The sequence below is a fragment of the Rhinatrema bivittatum genome, chromosome 9 (assembly GCF_901001135.1).
Source record: "Rhinatrema bivittatum chromosome 9, aRhiBiv1.1, whole genome shotgun sequence".
In the NCBI taxonomy this organism is placed as follows: Eukaryota; Metazoa; Chordata; class Amphibia; order Gymnophiona; family Rhinatrematidae; genus Rhinatrema; species Rhinatrema bivittatum.
This window is the reverse complement of record NC_042623.1, coordinates 81040896-81050694: the sequence shown is the minus strand read 5'-3', so window position 1 is coordinate 81050694 and position 9799 is coordinate 81040896. Positions and strand designations below refer to the sequence as shown.

General features: G+C 44.8%; 1 protein-coding gene across 1 annotated transcript in view; it reads left to right on the top strand.

Moving 5' to 3' along the window:
* The first annotated feature begins 2016 nt into the window (after positions 1-2016).
* LOC115099559 (secreted frizzled-related protein 2-like) overlaps positions 2017-9799 on the top strand; it is a 33767-nt gene continuing 25984 nt past the window's right edge. Inside the window, exon 1 of the mRNA XM_029617292.1 lies at positions 2017-2230. Coding sequence (XP_029473152.1) covers positions 2017-2230 — 214 coding nt within the window. The remainder of the gene's footprint in view (positions 2231-9799) is intronic.

The following is a 9799-nucleotide window of genomic DNA, read 5'->3' as shown; positions in this document are numbered from 1 at the left end:
AAAATAGGACAATAGCCACTTGGCCACACCTAACCGTTTGCTGATTTGATAACGACAGATACCGTGTTTCCCCGATAGTAAGACACCCCTGATAGTAAGACGTAGTGGGAATTTTAGGGGGGTCGGCTAATGTAAGACATCCCCCGAAAGTAAGACGTAGTGTTCAAAAAAAAATTATTTTAAATACCTGTCGGAGGGCCGCGTGGGTCCAGGCGGCCGGCGGCGGGAGCCGGGTGGTCGCGTGTTAAATCTAGGCCGCGGGCGGGTGGGCGCTTGTTCCCGGGGGGGGGGGGGGGGGCGGGTGGACGCGCGTTAGTTCGAGACGGCCGGCGGGTGGTCGCGTGTTACATCTAGGCCGGGTCGCACAGGCGCGCATTCATTCACTGCCGGGGGGGGCTGCCTCGGCAGCCCCCCCCCGGCAGTGAATGAATGCGCGCACAGGCCCACAGCGCCTGTGCGACCCCTGCGATTCGGCGCTGGGGGCTGCCGGTGGGGGCTGCTTTCGGCGCTCAAGGCAGTCACACACGGCATGTGACTGCCTTGAGCGCCGAAAGCAGCCCCCACTGCGCGCCTGTGCGACCCGGCCTAGATGTAACACGCGACCGCCCGCCGGCCGTCTCGAACTAACGCGCGTCCACCCGCCCCCCCCCGGGAACAAGCGCCCACCCGCCCGCGGCCTAGATTTAACACGCGACCACCCGGCTCCCGCCGCCGGCCGCCTGGACCCACGCGGCCCTCCGACAGGTATTTAAAAATAATTTTTTTTTGAACACTACGTCTTACTTTCGGGGGATGTCTTACAGGTTTTTTCCAATATAAGACATACCCTGAAAGTAAGACATAGTGGGACTTTTTGGGGTAAAAAGAAAGTAAGACGCTGTCTTACTTTCGGGGAAACACGGTAGTTGTGGCCTCAAGAACACATGGGAGTAGCCCAGAGTAAAACTTAAACTAGGACAAAGGTCAGCAAAATCAACATAAAAAGACCAAGCTAACTGAAATCAGAGAAAGAACAGTTCAAAGAAAAAGCTTTTGGACATTACAGTGGTTAATGAAGTGCCTAATGAACTGTTCCTGGTTTTCCAGCGCTATGTTCCTGTCTTTAAAAAGATATATCAGTCTCAGACTCACATTTGAAACTTGAGGGGAAGTATTTTTGTGTATATTATTTAATGCAAAACTCTAACCTTGAATGCTTTTATTGATTATTCTCAGATTTATAAGTAAACGTCTATACTTGTGAATAAGTGTATTCTGTATTCTGTGACATATTACCTACCAGTCAGCCATGAGACATGGCTATGAGACATGGAGTTAACTTTTTTATAACTGGTGATGGGTCAAGGTCCATTGGCAATTGGCAGTATGAGGTGAACATCATCCATGCAGAAACAGGATTTTATGTCAGAAGTTCGGATAAGCTGTGATAGATATCTGAGGTAGATGTTAGATAGTACAGGTGACAGTACAGATCATTGTGGGAACACACAGGTCAGGCCCAAGGTGTTGATGAATTGTCAGAGAAATATACAGATTGTTGTATGTCATACAGAAAGGAGGTAAAACAGGTAAAGACTTTGTCATGTGGGCTAGCTTCTGCTAACCATGATAGCATGATAGTTTGATCTGTATTGTCTAAAGCTGTTGAGAAATGTAGTAGCATAAGGATCATGGCCTGGCTCCCATCATGGTATTTGAGAAGATCATCCAACAGGGTAACAAGGACTATCTTTGTTTCATGGCCTTATCTGAAGCCTGATTGACAAATGTCCAGCCAGTTTCTCTCTACCAGCCAGTCATTTAGTTAGATTTGGATGGTTTGTTCCATTAGTTCCCCAAAAATGGAATGTTTGACACTGGTAGTTTTCAAATTTGCCAGGATTTAGGGAGGCCTTTTTTAGCAGGGGATATACCACTGTTTCTTTCAGCTCTGTGGTAGCAGTCCCTCAGAGACTAGGGTCCATAGTGCACAGTGGTGCACAAGCACCACCAACTTTAAAACAAGGTGTACTGTGCATGACCAACTACGTGCACATCCATGAGAGCAGTGAAACAGAAAAGGAAGAGACCTGTGAGGCTGCTGGGGGACCCCATCTTGCTGGCGGCCAAGAAGAGGAGCAGGACCAGGAAGTTGCCAGTGGACCCAATCTTGCTGGCGGCCGAGAAGAGGAAGAGTCCTGGGAGGCTGCTAGCAGACTTCATTCTGCCGGTGGCCTGAGAAAAGGAACAGGTTAAGGAGACTGCTGGTGGCCAAGAAGAGGAACAGGAACATGAGGCTGCCAGTGGACTCCATCTCGCTCATAGCCAAGAAGAGAAGCAGGATCGGGTGGCCGCCAACAGACCCCCATCTCACTGGCGGCCAAAAAGAGAAGCAGGATGGGGAAGCCACCAGCAGATCCAATCCCACTGGTGGCCAAGAAGAGGAAGAGGCCTGCTAGGCCGCCGATGGCTGAAAAGAGGAACAGGCCAGGAAGCCCATGGCAGACCCCATCCCACCGGCAACTGTAGAATGAAGAGATCTGGAAGGTCGCCAGTGGCTGAGAAGAGGAAGAAGTCCATTCTCCTGCCACTTTTAGTATGCCAGCCTTTAAACCATGTGTGGCCAGTATGTGCTCTATACTGATCTTGTGCATCATGAGATCAGCATAGAGAAAGTGCTAGCCCTGTGAGTTTTGAATAGCATGGGGCAGGCACAGGAGGAGCAACGGAAAAACAGATTCCTTCTTCTTCTTGGCTGCTGTGGCCTCTAGAGCTTGCTCCTCTTCTCAGCTGCTGGCAACCTCCAGAGCCTGCACCTCTTCTTGGCTGCAGGGGGGACTTATCTGGCTATCTAGTGGGCTGCTGATTATTTGGGTAGATTCAGCAGCAGCTAGATAGCCAGTTAAGTCATTTCTCTGGCCATCTTTTAGCCGCATAAAAAGCGGGCAAGCAGTGGGCGGATCAAGGTGGCGCTACCTATCCAGTTAATTTAACCAGATAAATAGTAATATTTGCTCTTATCCGGTTAAGTTAATCAGATCAGTCAGATCAGCCATAGAGCTGTTTAATTTAGCCGGATATAACTTATCTGGCTAAATAGTGATTTGTGCGTGGATATTCAGTGGCATAGACGTGCAGCCGAATATCCCTTGTAACTTAGATGGATATGTCTGAATATCGAGCCCATTATACTTATATGCATTACTGTGGTGCCAACCAGAAAACCCTGGAAAAAAAAGACACTTGGAATTCATATAGTATTAAGCCTATTATTATTGTACTATATTATTCCTCTCAATATCATAACTTAAATTAGACCTATTAGAATGTGTGTTTTGGACTTGGCCTTCAGAAAGCCATGAGAAAATTGAATTACAACTGCAATATACCAAGGGGCAGATTTTCAAAGAGTTACGCACGTAACATACGCGCATAACCCCTGAAAAGCTGCCCTAAGCTGCCCCTGAGCGCGCCAAGCCTATCATGCATAGGCTCGGCGGCGCACACAAGCCCCGGGACGCGCGTATGTCCTGGGGCTTCGAAAAAGGGGCGGGAAGAGGTGGGTCCGGGGGCAGGACCAAGGCCTCCTTCATTGTGGCTGTGCTGGGGAATGGTGCGCTGGCAGCTGGCCAACGCGCACAAGTTACACCTGCCCGGAGGCGCGTAACTTCTGCAACAAAGGTCAGGATGGGGGTTTAGGTAGGTGGAGGGCGGGTTAGGTAGGGGAAGGTGGGGGAAGGTGGGGGGTGGCAGAGGGAACTGGGAAAGCCACTGGGGCTCCCTTAGGGCTCGGCGTGCACAAGTGTGCACCCCCTTGCGCGCGCCAACCCTGGATTTTATAACATGCGTGCGGCAGCACGCACATGTTATAAAATCGGACGTAGATTTGTTCACGCCGGGTTGCGCGAACAAATCTACGCCCGCGCGTATCTTTTAAGATCTGGCCCCAAGAGTACTAACTGCCAGCACTCAAACTGCAACAACTATTGCTGAAAAGGCAACACTGTAAATATTACACCAGACCCATATAATTCCTATTAGAAAAATTAAGCCAGATTGCTTTACATCCCTATACAGAAACTATATGCTAACAGAATACCTCATCTTAGTCACACATGAAAAACACAGCCAGACCCTCACCAAATACAGAACAAAGAGACAACAACTAGAAACATGTAGACAAAAACTGAACTGGAAACTGCAACAAACCAAACTCTGTATGCAGTACAAAACTGGAAAAGCAGAAACATCACCATGCCTCATAAAACATCGAACACCATCAAAGAAACATATAAGCTCTTTTTCACCACGAAGGCTGACTGAAAATGCTCCATGTTGGGAATCCTTTCTTGTGGCCTGCAGGGTCAATGACCTTCCTACTCCATCACGCCACTGCGACTGGATCTTCTTCTTCCCACCCCCACGGCCCAAGCAACGCAACTTCCTCTTCCAGCTGCAGGAGGTGGAGGGTGGGAAAAAGCAGGTGAAACATAGAAACATAGAAACATAGAAATGACGGCAGAAGAAGACCGAATGGCCCATCCAGTCTGCCCAGCAAGCCTCACACATTTTTTCTCTCATTCTTATCTGTTTCTCTTAGCTCCTTGTTCTATTCCCCTTCCACCCCCACCATTAATGTAGAGAGCAGTGATGGAGCTGCATCCAAGTGAAATATCTAGCTTGATTAGTTTGGGGTAGTAGGGGCAGTAACCGCTGCGATAAGCAAGCTACACCCATGCTTATTTGTTTTACCTAGACTATGTTGTACAGCCCTTGTTGGTTTTTTTTTCTTCTCCCCTGCTATTGAAGCAGAGAGCCATGCTGGATATGCATTGAAAGTGAAGTATCAGGCACATTTGGTTTGGGGTAGTAACCGCCGTAACAAGCCAGCTACTCCTCGCTTTGTGATTGCGAATCCTTTTTTTCTTCACCCCTGTCGTTGAAGCTATGCAGGATATGCGTGAAGCATCAGTTTTTTGTTTTTGTTTTTGTTTTTTTTTCCCTTGCTGTTGAAGCAGAGAGCTATGCTGGAAATGCGTGATGTATCAGTCTTTCTCCCATGCCGATGAAGCAGAGAACCATGCTGGATATGCATGGAAAGTGAAGTATCAGGCACATTTGGTTTGGGGTAGTAACCGCCGTAACAAGCCAGCTACTCCCCGCTTTTTGAGTGCGAACCCTTTTTCTTCTCCCTTGCCGTTGTAGCAGAGAGCTCTGCTGGATGTGTGAAGTATCAGTTATTCTTCTCCCCTGTCATTGAAGCAGAGAGCTATGCTGTATATGCATTGAAAGTGAAGTATCAGGCATATTTGGTTTGGGGTAGTAACCGCCGTAACAAGCCAGCTACTCCCCTCTTTGTGAGTGCAAATCCTTTTTTCCATTACCTCTTGCTGTTGAAGCTTTGAGCGATGTAGGAGTCACAGTAAGCATGTGTATGTTTATTTAATAAGGGTATTGTGTCAATAGCCATCATTCTGGCGAGTCACCCACTCTTCATTGGCGGCCTCTTGACTTTATGGATCCGCAGTGTTTATCCCACGCCCCTTTGAAGTCTTTCACAATTCTGGTCTTCACCACTTCCTCCAGAAGGGCATTCCAGGCATCCACCACCCTCTCCGTGAAGAAATACTTCCTGACATTGGTTCTGAATCTTCCTCCCTGGAGCCTCAAATCGTGACCCCTGGTTCTGCTGATTATTTTCCTACGGAAGAGGTTTGTCGTTGTTTTTGGATCATTAAAACCTTTCAAGTATCTGAAAGTCTGTATCATATCACATCTGCTCCTCCTTTCCTCCAGGGTGTACATATTTAGATTCTTCAATCTCTCCTCGTACGTCATCCGATGAAGATCCTCCACCTTCCTGGTCGCCCTTCTCTGTACCGCTTCCATCTTGTCTTTGTCTTTTTGTAGATACGGTCTCCAGAACTGAACACAGTACTCCAGGTGAGGCCTCACCAAGAACCTGTACAAGGGAATAATCACTTCCCTTTTCTTACTCGATATTCCTCTCTCTATGCAGCCCAGCATTCTTCTGGCTTTTGCTATCGCCTTGTCGCATTGTTTTGCTGTCTTCACATCATTAGACACTATCACCCCAAGGTCCCTCTCCTGCTCCGTGCCCATCAGCCTTTCCCCCCCCATCGAGTACAGTTCATTCGGATTTCCACTCCCCATATGCATGACTTTGCACTTCTTGGCATTGAATCTCAGCTGCCATATCTTCGACCACTCTTCCAGTTTCCTTAGATCCCGTCTCATTCTCTCTACTCCTTCCGGCGTGTCCACTCTGTTGCAGATCTTAGTGTCATCCGCAAAAAGACAAACCTTACCTTCTATCCCATCCGCAATGTCGCTCACAAAGATATTGAACAGGACCGGTCCCAACACCGATCCTTGCGGTACACCACTTAAAACCGCTCTCTCTTCAGAGAAGGCTCCATTTACCATCATACATTGTCTTCTGTCCGTCAACCAATTTGCAATCCAGGTCACCACCTCGGCACTCACTCCCAAGCTTCTCGTTTTATTCACCAGTCTCCTGTGCGGAACCGTATCAAAAGCTTTGCTGAAATCCAAGTAGATGACATCTAGTGCTCTTCCTTGATCCAATTCCTTGGTTACCCAGTCAAAAAAGTCAATCAAATTTGTCTGACAGGATCTTCCCCTGGTGAATCCATGCTGCCTCTGGTCCATCAATTCTCCAGACTGTAGATAGTTCACTATTCTCTCTTTCAGCAGGTGTAATTACTAAAAGTCCTTTCAGTCCCGAGGTTACTCTGCTGCATAAATGTGACATCAGCGTAGAGCCGGTAGAAGTACTAGGCTGCTGCCCCTGAACCTGCTGCGCTCTAGGCGGTTGCCTAGTCTGCCTGGTACTTCCATTGGCCCTGCTTCCAAAAGCTGTGACAGCAGCATCCTCAGTTCCAGCCAGCCTAGAAAGCAAAAGATCTGACCCAGGAATCAAACTCAATTCTTCTCTATGGCAGTGCCTGGCCAACCTCAGCATCAACAAAATTTGTCACTCTGTTGTAAATAATTAAAATTAATAGGTTATAAATAAATGCATGGTAAATAGAATCAATAAAGAGAAATAATAGCTTATACGTATGTTGCACACAACACTGCAGAGAAGCATCACAAAGGGCAGTTAAGAACATAAGAACATAAGAAATTGCCATGCTGGGTCAGACCAAGGGTCCATCAAGCCCAACATCCTGTTTCCAACAGAGGCCAAAACCAGGCCACAAGAACCTGGCAATTACCCAAACACTAAGAAGATCCCATGCTACTGATGCAATTAATAGCAGTGGCTATTCCCTAAGTAAAATTGATTAATAGCCATTAATGGACTTCTCCTCCAAGAACTTATCCAAACCTTTTTTGAACCCAGCTACACTAACTGCACTAACCACATCCTCTGGCAACAAATTCCAGAGGTTTATTGTGCGTTACAGTTAGCTGTAAAATAATTTGTACTTTTAATAAATATATAGAATACCATACATAAGGGGGCTGGTTCTGTAGCTCAGACTACAGTGCTTTGTGCTGCATGGCAGTGGATAGACAAGGAGTGTGCTTAGGCCTGGAAAAGAAGGGAACACAGTTGCCACTTTTGTGGCCACTCCTGCCAATTTACCAGTGGTAACCCGGAAGAAAGTCACGCTCAATAGGAATTAGCGTGAAACCCAGAAAAAGCCAGAAGACAATAGTCATAAATAAAGCCTTCCCTTAGCCATCATAGCCATCATTATAGACACTACCGGTCAACAGATCTTCATTGTCTTATAAATAATCATTTGGCATACGTTTGTAAGTTTTTTTTATTTTCCAATGTGCATATAAAACGTTTCTATTTTCTCAGAGGATCAAAGACTCCACATAACTTATATCTTATCTTATATTATATTAAGATAAAATAAGATATCTATTATGATGGCTATCTTTATGGTGGTTGTGAAAATATAAGGGAAGGTATTATTTATGACTATTGAACCCTAAAGAAAGTTCCAGTCCTTGGACCACTGAATGTCTCTTGGATGTGCCATCTGAGGAGAGTAACAAATGGCAAGCTCAGATTTAGGAACAGGTAACATTAGCAACTGCCTAAGGTTCCAAATTTTGAAGGTACCAAATATCCAGGCCAACGAGGAGCCTGCTTCTCTTTGCTTTAGGGCCATGTGCTGGCAGAGCCTCAAAGAGGTGCCACAATAGAACTCCGCGGCGGAGTTCTATTGTGGCACCTATTGAGTCTCCGCCCATGGGTGCCAAAATCTTAACTCCAGCCTTGAATAAGACACTACTGAGGGGAGAAAAACAGGGAAAAAGACACAATACATAAAAACACATTTCTATATAGACAGCTGTACAATGTTCTTTAGACTGTGTATATTATTTCATGCAATTGATCATTGTAATGACTTACTACCACTGCACATGCATGTTTCTTGCAAAATGTTTATTGTATAATGATATCATTACAAAAAAGGAGATCATTAGGGCAGAAATCCAAAACCAATGCTCACATGTAAGCTACCAAAAATCTGAATCATATTTTGTCTTTATGAGAAAAATTTTTTTGAGAAAAAATTATGTTATACTTCATACAGGTTGTGTGTAATTATATAAACCGCATCAGCAAGCCAGGCAGCGTATCTCCTACACTGAGTGAGATCGCTCGGTCTTCTCAATCATTTGCGGTATCTTACTGAAAAAAAGGGTTATCAAAAAATGAAGGGCAGTATTAACTCCAAAATGTCCAATAAGCCTTTCTGGAGTTCCGTTTTGTAGTCCGACTATGTTTTGAAATACTGATATACATCTGCAGAGTGAGCCCATTGTTACAAAAACTTTAGTATATTTATTGGACATTTTGGAGTTAATACTGCCCTTCATTTTTTGATAACCCTTTTTTTCAGTAAGATACCGCAAATGATTGAGAAGACCGAGCGATCTCACTCAGTGTAGGAGATACGCTGCCTGGCTTGCTGATGCGGTTTATATAATTACACACAACCTGTATGAAGTATAACATAATAATTTTTTCTCAAAAATGTTTTTCTCATAAAGACAAAATATGATTCAGATTTTTGCTAGCTTACATGTGAGCATCGTTTTTGGATTTCTGCCCTATTGATCCCCTTTTTTGTGATATTGTTAGTTTTTTGGAATTTTTTTGGCTCTTTTTTCGTGTCTTTATGGTATAATGACTACATATTTGAAAATAATTAATAAACATTACATTACAAAAAAAAGTATTTATTTTTATTTATAATGTCTTATAGTCCCCTAATATAGAACTTCTTAGTGGATTCCATGTAAAACTTACATAAAAAGTAATGTAAAATATATAAAACATAAAAATAACAAAAATAATAAGCATCATACCTTTCTACTCCCGGTGAATCAACTGCATCAGCAGCAACAAAAGCCTGCAGTTCTTTTTTCTGGCCACTTGATGCCAACAGTGTGCTCGGAGTCAGAGAGTCCTTTTTATTTGAATTCCTGCTCCTTTACTATGAACTCCTCCCATCCAATTATGATAATTGGCTCTTTCCCTGATAGTGAAGAGGGCTGATTATTTACCCCTCTCAGTGAATGCCATTAGTCGTCGTTACCACTACCATCACAACCCTATATTATAGTTTATCTAAATGCGATTTCAGTTAAGGGGAAAGCAGATTTAGTTTTCACTTTATTATCTGACTGTAATATTGATCTTTTACATGTTACCGAGTCTTGCTTTCTGTAGTGGTTAATGTATTGCTAAATCAGTTGTGCCCAACTAGTCATGGTTACATTATCCTAGACATAAATGAAAGTG